Raw genomic sequence first — 21,411 nt, forward strand, 5'->3', positions numbered from 1 at the left:
GCAAGGATGATCTAACACATCTGGGACAGGGGAACATCAAGTCAGAAATCTTTCCAGCGTTCAGAGTGACTGCTTCAGGCATGTTTTCGTATGTACAAAATAATTTATTAATGTAAACAAACAAAACATCTGGCTCATAAAGGAATAAAATGTGACAAGTTTTAAAAAAAAATCTATACACATTAAGTCAGTCATTCACAGCCATGTCAGTTCATTTCAAAGCAGCAGATTGTTGAGCAGTAGCACTTAGTTGTGAGCAGAGAGTTTCACCACCCTCAAACTAAAATCTTTTCCAGTAGGTGCACCGTAACAGCTGATAGTGTCTTTGTGCCCTTACTCCATGGGTGACTGGAAGATTGAGATAATGGGGTCCTCATGGTTAGTCACCACAAGGACACTGCGGAACTTGTCAAAAAGAGTCTTTAGCTGCGAGCGCCGCATGTTTTCATTAAACATGATCTCTTCCAGGTGGTGGTGTCCTCTGAAGTAGTGCAGCAGCCTGGGAGCAGTCAACAGAACAGGCAGAGAAATGGGTTTAGAGCAGGGGGGTTTCACTGAATCATTAACTGCGTAAATCTACCATGAGACAGGACTTTTAAAACTATGTGATCACATTATTAAGTACTGTGCAGTGTGTAGCAACACAACACTGGTTACGGGTTGGAGAGCTTCCTAGAGACTCCCTATTTTCCCTGTGTTAATCACTAACAAGTCGCAAATTATCTCACAGCTAAACTGTCAAGCCACTGTTTCCCAATTTTATTTTACAATCATGCAATGAAGGAAATCTTTTTCCAAAGGCTTGTACAGGCTTTTTAAATTTCCCAAAAGACACAGCAGATGTGTTAACACTGACATACAATACAATGAGTCACTGAAGCCCATCTGTTAGTCACAATGAAACTGCATGAAAAGCATCTTGCTTCCTCAATTTGATGTATTTCTTGTTGAAACAGGATATTCGGGCAGGGTGTAACACAGGGAGGGATCATTAAAAAATGTAAAACCAATGGTTTATCAGTTAAGGAGAGAAAGGAAGTTTTAATCGATGGGAAGTGTGGAGGGGCGGCGTTGTTCAGAAATCTGTGATGGTTTTATTGTTTGGAATTTTGATGTACTGTTACTGATACAGCATGAAGTAAACATTAAAGATACACTGTTTTCCAGGAAGTAACAGTAATGGCATTTTGACATAAAAACAAAAAAATGAACATTTTGTAAATGTTTTGACATAAATTGTTAAATAAGTGTATATTATGACATGGACAATTAGCTAGCAAAGTGAAAAAGACGCCTATTTTTTATTATGAATTTAAGCTGGATGTACAACACCAGAGGGCAGTAGAGAGCTGAAGAATTAAATGAAAAATACAAGTGCAACCAAAAAACAACAAAAGCACAGAAAATGCACTGGGTATCTGTCAAATTTACCTTGCAAACATGCGCAGGTCCTCAGGATTCTGTGCAGCAGGGATGTTGAGGATGACCTGCCTCTCATGCTCCGACAGGCTGGCCAGCAGCGTCTCCGTCATCCTCTTGTTGAGAGGCGAGTCTCCGCCTGGCAGCAGCTCGGCGCTGGAGTTGTCCATACTGGGACTGGTCAGGGTCATGTCATCACTGCTGGCTACACACAGGGAGCCGGCAGATGGTCACCAGTTGGCAAGGAAGAACCCAGACAGAAGAGAGACTTTAAGGTGCAGAGAGAGCTGCTGGAGCTGCATCACACTTTCCCTCCATCTGGTAAACCAACTCTAACACTTTTGTTTCGTTGTGTTTGCTGCTGTCCTCCTCTTTTCTTTTGTAACCTTGTTAATGTGTCTTTTGTTTGTCTTGGTTTTGAAGCACTTTCTAAAAGTGCTATCCAATTAATTTTATTTATTATAAAGTTATTATGCCGCAAAGTCATTATTATATTATTATAAAGTTATTATGCCGCAAAGTCATTGTCAGACTAAATATCTCATTTGGACTTGAACTAAGGTTTCTTCTGCCCCACGGCACAAAATAACCATATCAGTGAGGGTTTGATAGGGTTGTTCATCAGTACCAATGACTCAACGATGATCTCACCAAGTGCTGAAATTTCTGGCTTGCAAAACTCTTTTGGAACAAAACTGGAATTTCAAGAGACTGCCAACACCTGCTGGCATTTTCATCAACTGCTAAATGATGGAGGACGGTGCTGCAAACAAGCAATTGATGTTGCAAGACATTTTACCAACAAAGGCTAAAAAGCCTTGTTCTCAAGCCAAAAAAGCAAATGACAATGCAGTATTATTATTACAGTATTTTGCATTGTAATATATTACCTCTTCACTAGATATTTCTTTTAATAATAATAATAAATTTATTACATTTATATAGCGTTTTTCTTTTGGATCTCTCTTCTAATTAGCTACCTTACTCGCCTTTTGTGTTACTCGCCTATTGTGAAAATTAGACTTTATTGTTTCTGTTAATTACAGGTTACACAAGACATTCTTCCAATGTTGTTGCAAATCTTACTACATAATGGTCATAGATTACTTAAAACCCCTTTAAACCTCTAAGAGAAGAGGAGAGGCGAGAGCTGAGAGGGGACGTACTTGGGGAACCGAAGCTGAGAGCGCTGGGTGTGCTGAGACTGCGGCCCCCTACCCGGGCAGCCAGGGGAAGGTCTTCGTCCCTCAGGCCGGGCTCATCCTCACTGGGGGGCACCAGCAGGCAGACGTAGGTGTGCAGCTGGATCAGCAGGCGGCGCTGGAGCATCCACACCACCATCTGGATCAGCTGGGCCTGGGCAGGAGCAGAGCAGCAAACCGCATCACAGTCGAGCAAAGAAGGAACAATGAACTAGTGAAGCTGAACATGACCGCCTGTCCAACCAGGTCAGATATGGTTTAAGTCGACAATACCATACAGGCTCAAAATAGAGCCAGAAGAAAGAGGCGCGGCTCTGATCTTGTTCTCATGAAAAATGGAGGCTGCAGAAGCTGGAGCTGAGGTCCCTTTGCCATTTATAATTTATCACCGGGGCTTAAGCAGCTCGACCAACTCAGGATGGATCTGAGGAACACCCGGATGGTTCTGCTCTACCAATATCTGTATATATCTGTAATATATGTTTAAACTGTGTTAATAGTTATTTAATAGTTTTGCTGAAATGCATGTGTGCACTATGAAAATGTCCATCTTCACTCATTCTCCTGTCATTTAGTCTCATATTCTGTCTAATTTTTCTTCAAACAAGTGAGACACTCTGCTCGTCGGGTGAGATAATTTCACTTGTTTCCAATTCAGTTTCACTTTTTTCAGGTGTTTTCTGTGAACAAGCGTCAATATCTTGAAGCGAGGCACAATAAGGCCGGTTGCTCCATTAGTATCGGAAAAAATGACACGATTAAACAAATCATGTGGATTTACATTGGAAACCAGCAAGATTATATCACCATTTTTAACTTGATTTAACAAAGGAAAAAAATTAAGACTCAATACTAGATTAAATGACTTAAGGTGTATATTTTTGCAGTGTGTGTGTGTGCCTGTGTCAAGGACTATGCTTATTTGCTGTGTATTTGTGGTGAAACACCAGTCCTACCTCCTGCACCGGAGCCTCCAGGGGGTTTCTGAACTCGGCCAGTGAGACAGGCAGTGAGAACTTGGCCAACACAGAGGGCAGATCATGACCGGGAAACTGCTGGGCAAACTGCTCTGCCAATGGCGAATACCTACACAGGGAGAGATGGCACACATTATGCTACAACACACACCTTTTCCATAAACACAGGTCGTTTCTATTCATTTTCCACAAAACTAGTGCAGGAAAATCCATTTGAAGTCTGGTGTGTAAAGTAAAAAAAGCAAAGTGGTGCCAGTAGCCCGACCTAATTCTTTCATAACACATTTTGAAGGAGATTCACCAAGTACAGGGTTTGAAAATCATCATTTAAAATAAAAAGGCATGTTGGTGAGGCCTATATGAGCTCGTCGTTCATTAACTCTGTAATTTCTCTGCCCAGGCCGAGGTTCTGATCCACGGCAGCTGTAAAAGAGGGAACAGCAGCCGGCTGGCTCACATCAGGGACACTCACAGGCAGATGTTGGCATGAGGAGACAGCATGTAGACGTTGTTCTCACACAGCGGGTAGATGATGATCGCTTTGCCCCAGTAGACCAAGTGAGCAGCAATTTGGAAGATCTGAGAGGAAATATAATGAAATTTCAAATAGTCTAAAAAAAAAAAGAAATAACAGCATTTGAACAGCAAAACACCTGTTTTTGCATGACATTGAAATCCAGTTGTTGAAGGGAAATGTTAAAAGTTGTTGCTGCTACAGATTTGTTTTGAGTATAATTATCTTGTCCACTAGATGGCAGTATGACACCATCAATACAGTAACCCCTGCCAGCAAATAATATTGAGTGGTATATTGTTTTTTAACTTGATCTCAGACATTCTGAATTTTTCTACTTTTTGCACTGTTCTTTTCAGATACTACATACAGCTAAGGGGATTATCATCTTCTATCCTCTCTATACTTAATCATGTATTGCTTGTATAAATTTGATGAGATGCACAACATTTTATGTGTTGTTCATATGTAAATTGTTAGAAAATAAAACACTATCACCAAACAATTTAACTGTGTTCACTGAAATGACTTTATCATCACCCTCTCAGTTAGAAATACATAAATCTGTCAGCTACACTTCTTTATATTAACAAAAGGTGCCATTACATTTCACAGTTTACATTTTAAGCGCAGAGTAGGGTGTCTGGTAAGTGTCGGAGACTGCAGCGGTGAGGTCGGTGCTGTGGCTGTTCTGTACCTGAAGCAGGGCCAGGTCTGCGTCCTGGGCGAGCTGCTGCAGGTTTTTCACCGCTGAGCAGGTTTTGATAAGACGCACCATAGCAGGGGAGCAGTCCAGAGGAAGCTGGCTCAGCAGCGCTTTCTCACTGTCCAGCAGCAGCAGGGCGTGATACGGCCTGGAGGAGACAACACACCGAAACAGCCTCTGAATCAGTGGATTTCCTATTTACAGTTCACGAGTGCCTCCTTAAAAACAATTAAAAGCATTTCAGCTGCATTTTAATCCTGATAGCGTAGGCTAAACTACCCATGCATATTTTGTTTTGACCGTTATTTTACTGTATTTCAAACATCTTGCATACATTTCTAACGCATTTGCATCACTGAGGCCATACTGGACACAGAAAGAAATACTATTATAATAATACCAATTATATTGGTTTACAATGTCAGAGCAGAAGAGAGAAGAATGGTAATTAACCTCATTGTTCATTACATGATTTCACATTAAGCTCTGTCAGTATTGTTGCTACAAGGCATTGTACCAGACTAAACTACACGTATATACTTAACCCCAAGCCTACAATGTGCTGACATGATGAAGGGAGGAGTGTGAAAATTTCTTGCTTGACTTTGTGTTACAATTTACCAAAAAAAAACGCGCTCAACCCTCAGTTGGATTTTTCAGTTATGTGGGTGCTGAATCCTCAAAAAATTGTTCAGTGTGCCTTGCCCGAAACGTCTGTGCGGCAATAAATATAAATTAATTAATTGGAGTGCTGTCCTGGAGTATTTCGTTGACCTTCTGTTACAAAATGTGTTCCAGGGGTGGTCAGGGGAAATACAGCAATACAAATGTTTTAGAATACATCCTACAGATTCAGGAAAACTACTATTTGACCGTGTAACAACGTGTCAAGCCTGAGTTCTGGGGTTTCAATTACATGGACGCAATTCTAACAAACCTAAGGTAAGCTAAAAAAAAAAAAAAAAAAATGCCCAGAAGCATTACAGCAATAATCATGTATAAACTTTAGTTACCATCAAGATTAAAAGAACAAGAATCATACAGCCAACAGAACAGCAAAATCATCATAATTAGCATAAAATACAATGTTTTGATTATTTCAGTTGTTTTAAGGTTATTTGAAAAATGAATATATACTGGTCTGTTTCATGACTCCTGTTAGAGGTGGCTGAAGTTTCACCAGGTTCCTAGACTTGTCTCAAGCCAAAGAACCATCTCAATATCACATAAAAAAACAGGGAATAAGGAGTTAAGAAAGACAGAAGTTGAGAAGGATAATTCTGGTGTGAATATGCTGAGACAACATTAGGTGGCAGTATAGCCCACAAAAAAGTATGTTACAACCCGGCTCATGGAAGCAACAATAATTTATTAACTAAAACTAGGGGTAAATAAACAACACAAACTACATCAAACCAAAAGAACAGAACAAAAGGTGTGCATAGGTGAGGAGGGAGAGAGCAACTGATTGTCAGATGGCTTCTTAAGCCCAAGGAGTACACTGGGCCCAGGTGTACTCCAATCAGCCTCAATGATGACCCCACTCACCAGGCTCCTGCAAGACACAGAGCCAGGAGAGTGGGAGGGTTGTCACACCTGGGTTGGCTGTAGGCCTCAAGGGAACTGTGAATCTCCTAGTATGCTGCTGGTCAGAGAAAAACTCATGGCTGAGATACCTAATTTACATTACCCAAAAAGTATAAAAGCATACTGTACGCCACAAAAACACACCTTATAGCCTTGAGACTGCGCTCTAAAGCCTCTGGGGGGATATGGTTGCCCCCAATCCGATGGATCTTGTGAGGTAAACAGAAGCTCACCTCCAGCCAGTTGTTAATGTGCAGCCGCACCACACCTGTTGTACAAAGGCTGAAAAAATACAAATATCAGAGTCAGGTGTACGACTGAACATACATTGTGCATGGAAAGTAGAGAGGGGAAAATGAAGAGAAAAGGTCTGATGTGTGATGTGTTTGATCACAGACCTGTCATACGCCTCCTTCAGGTCCCTGGCCAGCTTACATTTGGGAAGAATCTGTCTGAATGGGGACTGGGGGCTTCCATCCGCTGATATCAGAAACACAGAAAACACGGTCAAAATACCTGCTAAAATCTACCTTTAACCAGTTCAACTACAGACTTCCAACACAATATTAGCATACTGACAACCTACATTGCTCTATAATAAACGTGCCATAATAATGTGATGAATTTGAGAGAGGTGGGAGTTGCAGGGAGCTGTAGATTGTATTTTGAGGTGTGAGAAGTCTGAGCCTCACTCTCAGTCATGGTGGTGATCTCGTCCTGGACGGCCAGCATCAGCTTGGCCTCTCTGGTCAGGTACTGGCAGCGCCGCTCCTCGTGCTGCAGGGCTATAGCGATGCGGCGCGACAAGTTGTGCATGCAGCTGATGACAGAGGGGTCGGCATTGGCCTGTAGGGGAAAACCAAGAAACATCGTCATTTTGAGAGAAACAAACAAATGTTAGTAATATACAGTTCAATGATTACCTAATTATTTAACTGCATTCACAACTAGGGCTGCAACTAACGATTATTTTCATTGCCGATTAATCTGTCGATTATTTTCTAGATTAATCGATTAGTTGATTGGTCTATAAAATGTCAGAAAATGGAGAAAAATGTCGATCAATGTTTTGTCCACAACCCAAAGATATTCAGTTTACTGTCATAGAGGAGTAAAGAAACCAGAAAATATTCAGAAGCTGGAATCAGAGAATTTTGACGTATTTTTCTTTAAAAATTACTCAAACCGATTAATCGATTATCAAAATAGTTGGCGATTAATTTAATAGTTGACAACTAGTCGATGAATCGTTGCAGCTCTATTCACAACAGCAAAATAAATATTAGCAACCCTATCACCTGTAGCTCAGTTTACATTTTAATTAAAAGAATACCAGATTGTTTATTGTTGAATGAAATTCATGCCTGAAAAAAATCTAATTGACTATTCAGCTCATTTTTGTGGAGGAATGATGTTAACATGTAACTTCAAAAAGGATTGAAAATATTATTTAAAATTGCATGTATACATAATATGCAAGTAAAATTATCATGTTTTTTATAGTTGTCACAGGTATATCTATTTCATAACTTCATGCATTTGTCTTCAATGTTTTTTTTGTTTTTATAAAATACAGAATTCTGTAATTTACCATCATTTGATATTATGAAATGGATTAGTTGCAGTAATTTTCCAATACATGCAATTCATATAAAAACAAAGCCAATGTGTATGAATAACATGTAGAATAATTATACCAGGCCTTTACAAGATTATGTTTTGAAATTGTTCATGCAATTAATGTGCAAATATGAAAAAAAAAAGAATTATACATTTCTATTTAAAACCAACATTGTAAATATTGGCACATGAAAATGAAAATGTCCCAACAACGGGGCGGACGTTTTGCAGAGTCATGTTTAGGACAGGAGCCAGGGTGCACATGCCACGGTTGCTGGGCAGATATCAATGACGGAACATGACCGAGCACTTTTAGCCCCGACTCAGCTGTGCTGCCTGGGACTTACTGGGTAAAGTGACTCAGCATTCAGCTTCACATGGGCAGGGATGGGCAGTGCCGTGCTGGGCAGCATGATTAACCAGACTGCCCTTCCCTTAACCCCCACGCTCTCACAGATAGAGGGCAGGCTGGAATATTATCACCCAAAAACACCCCTCCCTTCCACAGAACACCTAATCTGACACTGTCTCCCACCCAAACTCAGCTGACTTATTTTAATTGTGCCATCATAAAAAATAAAGATATCATGAATTACGTAATATGCAATACTTTTGTAATATGCAATACTAACATTTATACACCATTGATAGTAACTCATAGAGCACAAAGTCTCTTTCTTAGCAAATACGTAAAGGTAGTCTATAAATTACTATAATTATATATCAGAAATCACAAATATAAATACAAATTATAAAAGCATGAGTCTTTCCATACCCTAAGGGCAAACACCACACTAAACAAGATCATCGTTGGCATTTCTCTCTTTGGTGACGGATCTGTTTTAGACACCTGCACAGAAAGAAAACAAACTCACCATAAGATGCACAAGATGAACGAGGAATATAAGAGAAATGTACTCACACAATGTACTGTTGATAATGCAAATCCATAGCATTAACATTTATATACAAGGCACAGTCAATATTCAAAAAAATATTCAAGAATATAATACAGGTATGAACATGTATGGTGTATGGTATGAATATAATTAAATTCCTCAGTAAATATAAAACTGGGCAAAACATTTTGTTCACATTTTGGTCCACCTGCTATACAATATATCCTTCCAGTTCTTAAAACAATTTGTTATTATGCAAAAAACTTTAAACTTTTTAAAACCTGTGTTAAAAAACAACTGTCTGTGTCATATAAATGCACATGGTGTATTTTAAACCTTCTGGGAAACACTTTTGTCAGCAGGGGGCGCTGCTGAAGTCAAGAGACTAATGTGCAGAATTTATATAAATTCAGATGACCACACTGAAATGAAAAATTACCATTTAGCCTTATCAGACCCAAACGTCTCTAGACTTTATGGCTTGGGTGACACATCAATATTATTGAATTGTATTTACAGACTTCAGGATGGTGTTCATAGGTTTTCTAGGGTCATATTCCATCGAATGGTCCAGTAAATTAAATAAAGACAGACTATTGCAAAACACACATCACATACTTATCCAGACTTTTTTATGCAGTTATTTCCCTTCATGTCCAGTCACACTTATTTGTTGTGTTCCTTATAAGAGTAATGCACAATAGAATTCCTTTGAATTCACTGATGAACCTTTCTCCCACTAGATGGAGCAAGAGACTTTGACACAATTACAGGCTATCTAAACTGAGAACACTTGACACAACATTTTGTTCATCTTGTTCAACACTGACTTCATGTCTTTGCAGTGACCTCGCATTTTGTTCCTTACCTGAATGATGTGTGGGTGCTGAAGGAGGGTAGGGTGACCCACAAAGCGCACATTGTCTATCTTCAGCTCGAACTTCTTCCCACACATATCAGACTTGGTGGCCAGGATAGTGGCAAGGATGATGTCAGAGAACCTTTAGGAAGGAGGAAAACACTCCCTGAGTAAACTGCGGAGGGTGGCGAGAGAGGGCAGAGCACAGAAACGGCTGGACAAGTGTAGAAAACTTATATTAGCTCTGTTTAATTACATTTTATATTAACATTTCCATCTTTAAGAGGGGTTGAGTTAATCAGATGGATCTGCCTGTAAAGTTATTCACCGATCAGAGTTTTTTTTTTTTTTTTTTTAAAAAGCTTGTGTGGCTACTGGAGAGGAGAAAAGATGAAGAGGCCCCCTTGCAGAAAAAAGTGAAGTCTCTGTAAAAGGAATGTGACAGACTCATGCTGGTTTTACTTAAGTAGCTCATGCTGCAAGCCAGATCAAAAGGGATAAAAATCAAGGTGTTAACTTACAAAGAAAAGTAAATACACTCTAGACTTACCGCACCAAGCAGGTTTCGCTTTTGACAAGAAAGTGAATTAGCTGCTTTACTGTAATTTGCATTCGATTCACACTGGGTTTTGTAATGTAGATTCTATATGCTACAGCTAATACAGTCAAATAATGTGAATTAAAACTAGAATTATAGGTTTGAACAAGGCATATAGCATGGAACAAAGCAAAAACTGAAATGCTGATTTAACCCAAACCACTGATTCACTGGATATGCTACTGGTAATTTACAGTACAAGGATTTTCTGAGATTAGGGTTGGGGATCCGTATAAGACACAAAATAGGAAAGAGGAGGGTAAAAAAAAGACAGGGGTGATCTAAACATAGGAGAGGTGGTTTAGAATGATTTGGTCTTACCCTGCTACCAACTGTTCGTCAGTTAGTGGAGTTTGTTCTCTGAAATGGGAATTGGGCCATAAAAAGAAGAAAAAAGCAAACAAAAGGGAAAATGCAACACACAGTTGGACTGAATGCATAAAAAGGACATCAAAACAAAGCGAACAAGCATATGCTATTGTATGAGTGATGTGAAAATGCTGGTCTGCATGTTGATCATGCCTTTAAAGCAAATTACCAGTCTACCCTGCGCAGGCCTAAATGTTATTAATTTTGGATTAAATTCTGCCTTAGCCCGACCGAAAGAATGGCAAAGTGTCCACGCTATGACACTTTACAATACTGTCAATTAAAGCCAAAGCCCAGCCTAAAACAGTATTTGTATGTTATTGCTATGACCTTAGACAGTTCAGATTTGGTGTACAAGTAAGTCTCTCAGTTAGAAACAAGAGCGCCAAGACTAATATATGGTGTCACCTCAAGCCGCACTGGAGTTTTCTATGTACACAATCAAATCATTCCTCTTGCTCCGCTGTGACTTGCATCTAGTGCTGCACAATGCATCTAGTGCTGAGACCCAAGAAATTAAGGCTGGATGTGAAAAAAGAAAATAGCTGTAAAAAACAACAGCTCAAGGTGTGTTCGGCAACTTGTGAAACCTCAGATTGGACACACTTGGAGTTTAATTACAGTCCACTCATTCACATTACAGGTTTATATCAGTAGGATTGTAAACAACCTGTGTGGACTATGTGACAGACCTAGAATGTGATACGTTTTCTGGTTCAGAGCTGTTAGCATTTTTGAGCAATAAAAGTCAGTGGGATGCAAAACCTCAAACATACATTTTAAGAGGCTGTAAATTCAGCTTCCCAAACATTTTCAATGCAGCAGCTCCAGAAAGTGTCAGTGACGTCACAGTTTTGGTTCTCAGAGTTGCTCATGGTCTAAAAAATGTATTTAATTGTCCACAGGAAAACAACAGACATGATTTATGTTTTACTGTGGAATTTCCTCTTAATTGTGCCTTCAATTAATTTAATGGTAAACAGCATTTGGCTAAATGTCAAATGTTACTCAGTTGAGCAAACTGGGTAATTTCCACCAAAAGCTTTCTGTATGGTAAACATGGGCACAGACAGCTTTTTGTTTTAAACAAATAAAATTCTTCCCCTGGATATTAAGTCCATATCTCTATTTTGTTTGTTTTTCTTCATTTCCTAATGAACTGGAAGTACTACAGTAAACTATTTTACCTTGTAAATGCAAAGTTACTACTCATGAACCTTTTCTTGCATATTTATAGGATCAAATAAACATACACAAAACTACAAATAGTCATATTCGCGTTGCTCATAACTAGACAAATCAATGTATTGAATGTTAAAGAGTTGCACTGAACACTAAAGTGAGCAGCTGCCCCTGTTATTATCACTAATGGTTTCATTTCTGGATACTGTGTAAACCAAAACTCAGCTCACGTGATGTTGTGAAGCTGTGCCTCTGGGACCCATGAGGAGCAAAGTATTGGTCACTTTATGCTGCATAAAACATAATTTCAATTTCATTATTACAGTGTAACTGTTATATTTCAAAATGACCACTGGAACAGAAAACAGTCCATGTGTTTCTTGGTCATACGTGTTTCCAGCAAAGAGTTGGAGTGCTTCTACCATCCTGTCCACACTGCAGGTTTTAAACCGGTTTAAGTGTCCTGAACAGTCTGTTTTAGTTTGCGTCCAGACAGACAAACCCCAGTTATGAGACCGTTCTTAAGAACTGTTCTCTAGACAGGAGGTGGTTTCAAGAACCGTTCCTGTTTCACCAAGCGTTCTACTATCCCACACTGCCTTGCACGACTCACATCACCATAGCAACAGCAGCAAGGTTTAATTAATGGTTAGTTATAGAATATTGTTATTTACACAGACCAATGTTATGAATCTATATTGCTGTTGCTTGGATACAAACACTAATAGCCCATAATCGTGCGCATATAGGCAACAATAATGAGCCATTCTCAATAATATTATGAGCTGATGTGTGTGTAACAACTACATAAAAGTGACATGCTTTATTTATTCACATTGTCTTCCTGGTTATTAATCGTGCATGATGGAGGAATTTGAATCCTACTGTTAACACGGTTATAAAAAATATAGTTTGTCTACACAAATTCACATGTTGCACAGTGTCTAAATCCACACTACTGCTGAAATCCCCATCAATATGTAATGGATGAGGGGAACTAATATTGGCTTTGCTAGTGAGAAAAACAGAAAAACAAAAGGGACCCAGAACTCCCATTCACAATCTAGAGGAACATATAGTGTGGGCTAAAACATACAGTATGATATGAAATGTTAAACTGTGTATCCACATGTAGGAGGGTTTGTAAACAAATTGGAGAGGTAATGATACATAATTAAAACTTTAGCAGTCAGGACCTAAAATGAATTGCAGAAACATGGGGTTTGATTTGGGTAAGTATTGAGAGTGTGGATAAGCATGCTACTGCAACAAATGACACCAACTAGCAAGTGAGACTATGTTTGACTGTAAATTTCCCACTTTGATACTGGGTGTATTAAAATACTTTTTCTGTGTCACAATACTTGAATCTTCCATTTTGCATCAGACTGTTAAATCTGCAATATAGTTTCTCCAAATAATAATGTAATTACATTTCAACTATTATTGTTAGAGATGGTGAAGCATGACTGAACTTGTCTTTTCTTTTGAACCACTGAAATAAAAGAGTACAGACTCTTGATATTTCACAGTCAACTACAGAACATCTGCCAAAATACTGAATTTAAAACTGAATAGCCAACATTTGATTGATATGACTCTGCTTCCTGGGTGATGGGATTAAATCAGTATTATCAAAGAAAGTACAAAAAAAAAAAAAAAAAAAGAGTCAATCTCATGCCAAGATCGGCTGGCCATCTGTGACATAGAAAGACAGCAAAACAAAATGTGTCTACCACATCCAAAGTGCTGTAACAGGTCATCCACTCTGAACACATTTGTTTCGTTCTGCACCAGCAGACAACTGAGTGTATAACTGAGGCAGTTTGTTGAGCTGAACTTGGAGAGAAAAAAAAAGTCTCCAGGAGATGTGTGAATTGTTTATGGGCTTGTTCTTTTTACCAGTTAGTATAACAGATTATAGTCAAGCAGGGACTGTTACTGTGTTTAAGGGACAATTACAGGCATGGCGAGGTGACAAGTGTAGGCTCAGTTTAGAGAACCACCAGCTTATTCAACATAACATCCTACAAATCAATACTTTTTTAAAATTCATTTAAGGGGGAGCCGTAGGGCCCAGCCCATGGATCTAATGGGGTGTCAGCTCCTCAGTCCCACGAGAAAAATATATTTTGGTTGTAGGTAAACTGATAAGTTTCAAATCAAAAGCAAGAGGGAGAGGCAACATAATGACAGAAAGCAGCTCACATGGACAACAAAAGGTAGCTCGGATGCTGACATTGGTCATCTTTAACCAACACAAGCTATGTCTTGAAGCAAGCAACTCACACATAAACTGGTTAATATGAGATGAAGGCCAACAGTACCTGGAATCGCCATCCTGATCTTCAAGAACATCCCCTGTTGTGTTCAATGCATATGGACTTCGTTGTTTTGCTAGTAGACAGAAATACAATTATTAGTTCAGATGCTTAAACTGATAATAAAAACTATATTTTAAGTAAAAGATTTGCCCCAGCCAAGATCCACAAAATGCTAAGCATTTTTATCAATCATATTTTGAAATCTGTTTGCCATAGTATTGTAGTTAATGGTGGTTTACTATACTTCACAGTATGTACTCACCATTAGTCAGACTAGGAATAAGTAAGTAAACTGCCTTAGTTAGACCTACTCAAGGCAACTTAAGTCAATTCCAAAACTGAATAATATTGAAGGAAGTGATGAAACATCTGTAGAGCACCCACATAGGTGTTGTGAGGCAGATTTTGTTTTAGTAAGGTCCAACTAAACATCACATAGACAGAAAAATTACACTAAGTGAATGATCAGCGCTCTCCTCGTCCTCAACAACTACCACTATGCCCTTGAGCAAGGCACTCAACCCCCCAACTGCTCCATATACACTGAATGTACAAAATATTAGGAGCATCTTCCTGATATTGAGTTGCAGCCCCTTTTGCACAATCCACATCTCAATTGTCTCAAAGCTTAAAAATCCTTCTCTAACTCGTCTGCTTCCCTTTATCCACATGTCCTTCTATCAGATTGGTATAGATTCAATAAGGGAAATCAATAAGGGAAGGGGTAATGGCTTTTACCTGGTTTCACCTCATCAGTGTAGGCTACTTCATGAAAACATAAATGTCACTAATATTTTGTACATTCAGTGTAGCTGCTAATTGGCCGACAGTAGAAGATTGTGGTTGTATTGGGCAGCTCTCTGGTATGTAAATATATAACTATATGAATACGAGGCACGGTGTTGATTGAAAATATCATGATGCTCACTCGACTTTCCCTAAATAAACCTGGTTCTGTCTCTCACTGCCTGGTTAGAGAAATGCTAATGCTACACCTACCTGTGAGGGACGAGGGACACTCTGCAACTCTTTGGAAAGGGTACCGGAAGAGCAGTTTGTTCCCCCGGCTGCCAGAGCTAACCAGTATGACGCTAATAGGGCTGGTTTTATCGCCGCATTTGTACAAGCTGTTTTGGGATTGTTTGTACATTGATTTTCGATCAACGGGTAACTCGGCGGAAGGGTTGAGCATCATGTTAGCATTCTAGCTAACGTGTATGTAGTTTAGTAGCGGCACAATAACGCCGTTGGTTGTGTCTATGATCAGCTAATTAGCTTGCTGCAGTTGAAAGTCGCTTTTACGTTTCTCAAACATATATGGCTAATAAGGTAACACCGACTCTGGGCAAACTTTAACGTGAACTTTGAGTGCTGGCTATCGTGTCCGTCCGTCCTGAAGATGCCATTGTTTTGTGTCACATTGAAAATTGTTCGGAGGGAACAGCGACGATGACTATACGATTCCGCCTATTTCTTAACGTTAGTTTGTAGCAGCAGATAACGGTATTTATACAACAGTTAGTTATGGTCGAGTAATTTGATTGGACAGGAGGCATTACATCAGTATCTGCTATATAATATAACCGTCCGTTTTATTATGTATGATTCACTCTGCTTTACAGGTGGTCTAATAGTTTATGTGTTGCTGTAACTTGGGAACATTTTTTGTTGGCGGAGACGAATAAAAGACAAAAATCATAATCTGTTTTCTCAACATTTTAAAAACGTTATTTAGGGTTTCGAGAAGCAGAATTACCCTTCCGTTTTGATTAGCACCCCCCCACCCCACCCCACCCCGCCCCGCCCCGCGCCGCCGTCGTTTCTCTCTCTCTCTCTCTCTCTCTCTCTCTCTCTCTCCCCCTCCAGATTTCAATGCATGTGAATATCTCTCTCTCACACTAGCTGTCATCTGCAACATCCTAGACAAATTTGAGAGAATAAAGTCAAGTGATATGATAGCTCATAGCCTAGCCTACTACACATTTTCACCTCGTGCTGCTGAGAGCATTTTTAAACTGCCAGCTTGCCCAAGGGACAGTGGTTGATGAGGGCTCAGCCGTTGTGGGGATTCAAACCAACAACCTTCTGGTCACAGCCCGCTTCATATAGGGGAGACCGGGGTTGGTTGTCACACGGTTGGCTGTCACATTGCTTACATCCTTCAAACCAGGGGGCGCTGTTTAAACATTTTGATAATGAAATGTTCAGCCTTTGTGGTCAATTTATGTATGGATGTAAAGGGGACATTTTCTGTTTTTTATGACTCAAACTAAAAGTCTTGATTTTTGTTTTGTAGAACTATGTTGATGTATGAATATACTTTAAAATCAACTTTATCACTGAAAAGAGGGCAAGGAGAGCTGCAGTATAAATGTTGTGTTTGTTCCCTTGGATATAGCAAAGTTTGTTGAGTCTGCGCCAGCGAGAGGAGACACCTGTGATGCCCATGACCTTATATGGACATCGGTCTTCGAGGCGGGGGTGTTTCCCATGTATATAGGCTGGGCCTTTGACGCGCAAATCCTTTGTTCCACCTCCCCTTTCCCCAAAAGTTTAGGTTGTAAAATAAATAGGCAATAAATGAAAACGCAAAGCAAAGAAATGAAGTGAATGTCTTTTCTGCACTTACAAAATGGTGCCGAAACCCAGGGAAGATCAAGGGAATGAAAGAGAAGATTATGTGATCTCGACTGAAGCTGCAAGGAAAGACAAAGAAATCATGGCACAAGATATTACCCGAATGAAACGAATACGAGGAGCTGTAAGGTCAGCCACAACCAGACTTCTAAATAAGATTGACGGGGAACTTGAGACGCGGGAGCCGGATCTTGATGTTTTAGAAGAATATATGGAACAATTGTTAAGTAAGGAACGAAGTCTGAATGAATACGACAGAGACATTGAAGCAGAGACTAATGACGATGAATTGGATGATGAAATAAATTCTGCCTTAGAATATATGGATGGCATATGCTCACGGAAAACAAGGATCAAGCAAGCAATGCGCACAGATGGAAATTCAAGCACTGCTTCGAGCCAGAGGAACAATGGGCAAAGAATTCACACAGTCAAACTTCCTAAACTTGTCATACAGAAGTTTTCTGGAGAAATAAGTGAATGGCAAGGATTCTGGAGTCAGTATGAAACGGCCATACACAAGAACGACAGTTTAAGCAAAGCAGATAAGTTTAATTACTTAAAGTCATTCCTAACTGGAACAGCGGCGAGCACTGTCGCAGGGTTTGCTTTATGTGATGAAAATTATGATAGTGCAATTAACATGTCGATTCAGCCGTAAGGATTTGGTGATAAATGCGCACATGAATAAATTACTAAATTTGACTCCTGTTAAAAGGGCCAATGATGTAGCGGCCTTGCGAAAATTATATGATGACTGTGAAATACAGGTGCGCAGCCTTGATGCCCTGGGCGTTGTATCTGACGCGTATGGAAGCCTGTTATGTCCCATATTGCTGAAAATGATTCCGGAAGAAATTGCTCTTGCGTTTACACGAAAGGAAGCTGACCAAGAGCTTAAGGCAAAAGAACTGATGGACTTTCTGAAATTAGATGTGGAAAGTAGAGAGAGAACAGCGAATCTCACACAAAAGAAAGAAAGTTTCCAGCATGAAGAAAGGGGCATGTGCCGTGAAAGGGAGCGCGACAAGGAGCGCAGGATGAAAAGATCATATACGGGCACAACAGCTTCAGCGGCGACATTCCATACATGGAGTACAAGTGAAGAAAGTGACTGTCTGTTTTGTGGAAGGACTGATCATAAGTCTCGAGAATGCACAGAGTTTACCGTGGATATCAGGAGAGAAAAACTGAAACGATTTGGCAGATGTTTTTCATGTCTAGGTCCCAGACATATCGCGCGTAATTGTAGAGCGCACGGCATAGTATGTGAAGGATGTAGCAAAGGGCATTATAAAACTGTTTGTGTCTACCAAACAAAACGTGTTCCAAATGATAAAGACGGATTCGTTCCCACAGATACTGTGGTTTCAGCCTCTCCCGGCAATGCTGAAGGCAACACTGTATTGTTACAAACTGCTACTATTTGGATAGATGCGCCTAGACAAAGACAACTCGCCAGGTGCTTGCTAGATGGTGGGAGTCAGCGCAGCTTTATTCGAGAAGATATTTCTAGGACATTAAACCTACCCGTAGTGGGGACAGAAACAATAAGACTGCACACATTTGGCTCTGTAACCTCCAAACGAGTAATTCAAAAAAGGTTAGAGCGCGCTTGAGAAACCTGAAAACAAATGAAGCAGTTGATGTGGAATTACTAGAAACACCGAGTGTATGCTCTTCGAACATGCAAATAGCAGATGAAAAAATAAGACGATCCCTCGAAGATAAAGGCCTGCAAGTCGCTGACATTCCGGTAAGAGGCATGGAAACAGAAGGCCTTGGGATTTTAATTGGAGGAGATCAGTATTGGAATATCGTATCAGGACGCACGGAGAGACTTGACAATGGACTCGTGGCCGTGGAGAGTAAATTTGGATGGCTGATTCAAGGTACCGTGTCCATTCCTGTGATGAGCGTCACCACGGAACCTGTAGATGTGGGGATCTTTCACCTGAGTGTTGGAGAAGAACAAATACTGGCCGATCAAGGGCCAAACCAGACTGTGTAAATAAACGTGAAATCCATGTATTCACTGATGCCAGCGAAAAGGCCTACTGTGCAACGCTGTGTAAATGTAAAGGGGCAATGCTCTACCAGTCTAGTCGCCTCTAAAATTAAAGTGGCCCCTCTGAAAAAATTGACGCTCCCTAGATTGGAATTGATGGGAGCCCTTATTGGAGCCAGACTTGGGAAATTTATCATGACAAATTTAAAAGTGAAGGATACTGAGATGTACTTTTGGACTGATTCAATGATAACCTTTCATTGGATTAGGAGCAATTGTAAACAGTGGAAACAATTCGTGGCGAACAGAGTCAGTGAAATTCAAGGTTTGACCTTACCTGAACACTGGAATCTCTGTGCTGGAAAGGAAAACCCCGCTGACCGCGGGACACGAGGAACCAGTGTACAAGCTTTAAAGGAGGATGATCTGTGGTGGCACGGGCCGGAGTGGTTGAAAGACTCTGATTATGTTTTGGCAAGTGAAACTGAAGTGACGATCGAAAACGATGATATTAATGAGTATGTCGTTCAGAATACACTAACTGAGCAAGAATGCACCCATTCTTGAATTGGATAAGTACAGTGGACTCAGTAAGGTCCTGAGAATAACGGCCTGGATACAGCGTTTTACGCATAACGCACGAAACGGAGAAAAACGCACGGGGGGGCCTGTGTACAGAGGAGATCCAGCAAGCCGAGAGATATTGGATACAGCTGAGCCAAAGAAACAGTTTCGCAAAGGAAAGCAACAATTTGCTAAATAAAAAAGAATTGGATAAACAATCGAAAATCGCTGACCGTTTTTGGATGAAGATGGACTTTTACGCGTAGGAGGGAGGCTGCAGGAAACCAACTGGTCATACGCTCAGAAGCATCCATACATCCTACCCGGTAATGATAAGTTTTCAGAACTTTTGATCAAGAGAGCACACGAAGAAGTAATGCATTCAGGCTTGCAAGCTACTCTCACGCAGATCAGAGAAATGTATTGGATGCTCAAGGGTAGACAAATGACAAAGAGATGTGTCCGATGCTGTTTAATCTGTAAGCGAACTCGAGTTAAAGCCGGACAACAGGTCTGCGTACCGTTACCAGGGGAACGCATAAATAAGGCCCAAGCGTTTGAAATAACTGGTGTGGATTTTGCGGGACCATTGTATGTTAAACCACACAATAAAAAAGGCTACATAGCCTTATTTACCTGCGCGGTAACAAGAGCGGTGCATCTAGAACTAGTGAGAGATCTTTCTACTGATGCATTCTTATTGGCCTTCAGAAGATTTATTTCCAGACGTGGCATATGTAGCATTATCTACTCAGATAATGCTAGGACTTTCAAAAGAGCTGAACAGGATCTAAAATCTTTGTGGACTCTGATGAAAGGAAAGGAAATACATGAAATGTTTGTAGAGAAGAGGATTTCATGGAAATACATCGTGGAAAGAGCTGCCTGATTGGGGGGGGGGGCACGCCTGGTCAGATCAGTCAAAACATGCCTACCGAAGGTACTTGGACGGTCCTGCCTCGAATTTGAAGAACTCCAAACCCTGATCTGTGAAGTGGAAGCTGTAATAAACTCTCGCCCCCTTACTTATCTCCACACAGACAGCAGTGAACCCTCTCCTCTCACACCTGCTCATTTCATAACGGGACAACGGATTACTACCTTGCCTTCGTATCCAGTCAGCGATTCCAGTTTGAGCGGAACGAACGCAGTCCAACTTAATAAGAGATGGCAGTATCGTCAGAGACTGACAAATCAATTTTGGAGTCGCTGGATGAAGGAATATTTAATGGAGCTTCGTTCTGCACATCACGTGAGTCTCTCAAAACAATCTGTTCCCTTTAAGGTTGGAGATGTCGTATTGCTGTATGAAGATAAACAACCAAAGCATATGTTCATCGGGCCGGAGTATGTTGAGTCTGCGCCAGCGAGAGGAGACACCTGTGATGCCCATGACCTTATATGGACATCGGTCTTCGAGGCGGGGGTGTTTCCCATGTATATAGGCTGGGCCTTTGACGCGCAAATCCTTTGTTCCACCTCCCCTTTCCCCAAAAGTTTAGGTTGTAAAATAAATAGGCAATAAATGAAAACGCAAAGAAATGAAGTGAATGTCTTTTCTGCACTTACAAAGTTGTTAGCATGACTTTTAGCTAACTCCCCCATTGGGGATGGTTGTCACACTCATCATGGGGTTGGTTGTCACATGTTTGGCCCTGTTATGAATGTTAGTAAAATTGTGTGAGGGTTTTCTAAAAAGAAATACCGAAAACATGAACTATAATCATACTGGTGTTACCTTTTTGGCCATGATTATAAATAAAGTTGAATGATTCTCAAATGTGGTCAAACAATCATTTATGCCACCCTCACCTTCAGGTGTAAAAATTGACAGAATTGTGACCCCATACTGTGTGACAACCAACCCCGTTGTGGGGATGGTTGTCACAAATGCTCACAGTGTATCGAACATCCAATATCTCATCTTGCAAATAGGACAATTACAT

At 40.3% G+C, this 21,411-nt stretch overlaps 1 protein-coding gene across 3 annotated transcripts; it reads right to left on the reverse strand.

Annotated features, from left to right (window-relative positions):
* Positions 1-106: 106 nt before the first annotated feature.
* nprl3 (NPR3-like, GATOR1 complex subunit) lies at positions 107-15,651 on the reverse strand. Of its 3 annotated transcripts, XM_071518666.1 has the most exons (14): positions 15,256-15,651; positions 14,260-14,329; positions 10,703-10,741; positions 9,793-9,925; positions 8,801-8,875; positions 7,098-7,251; positions 6,804-6,885; positions 6,550-6,687; positions 4,810-4,966; positions 4,071-4,177; positions 3,578-3,707; positions 2,586-2,775; positions 1,432-1,624; positions 107-499 (listed from the first exon to the last, which is right to left on the reverse strand). In XM_071518666.1, the coding sequence occupies exons 1-14, from the start codon at positions 15,449-15,451 to the stop codon at positions 334-336; spliced, it is 1,830 nt and encodes a 609-aa protein (XP_071374767.1). In that variant the 5' UTR covers positions 15,452-15,651; the 3' UTR covers positions 107-333. The 3 variants fall into 3 exon arrangements, with proteins under 3 accessions (XP_071374767.1, XP_071374768.1, XP_071374769.1); XM_071518667.1 differs by lacking the exon at positions 10,703-10,741; XM_071518668.1 differs by lacking the exons at positions 8,801-8,875; positions 10,703-10,741.
* Between the last annotated feature and the right edge of the window lie 5,760 nt (positions 15,652-21,411).

This window comes from Centroberyx affinis, unplaced genomic scaffold (assembly GCF_046629955.1).
Source record: "Centroberyx affinis isolate AG114_WGS23_722 - 3 ecotype Tasmania unplaced genomic scaffold, CSIRO-AGI_Caff_v1 ptg000618l_1, whole genome shotgun sequence".
NCBI lineage: Eukaryota > Metazoa > Chordata > Actinopteri > Beryciformes > Berycidae > Centroberyx > Centroberyx affinis.

What these genes read in the sequence shown, in the direction of transcription:
- nprl3 (XM_071518666.1), bottom strand. Translation starts at nt 15,451, where the DNA reads ATGATGCTCAACCCTTCCGCCGAGTTACCCGTTGATCGAAAATCAATG. An exon ending in GTGTCCCTCGTCCCTCACAG is followed by an intron (nt 14,330 to 15,255) that starts GTAGGTGTAGCA and finishes TCTGTCTACTAG; the next exon opens with CAAAACAACGAAGTCCATAT. An exon ending in GACCTGCGCATGTTTGCAAG is followed by an intron (nt 500 to 1,431) that starts GTAAATTTGACA and finishes GACTGCTCCCAG; the next exon opens with GCTGCTGCACTACTTCAGAG.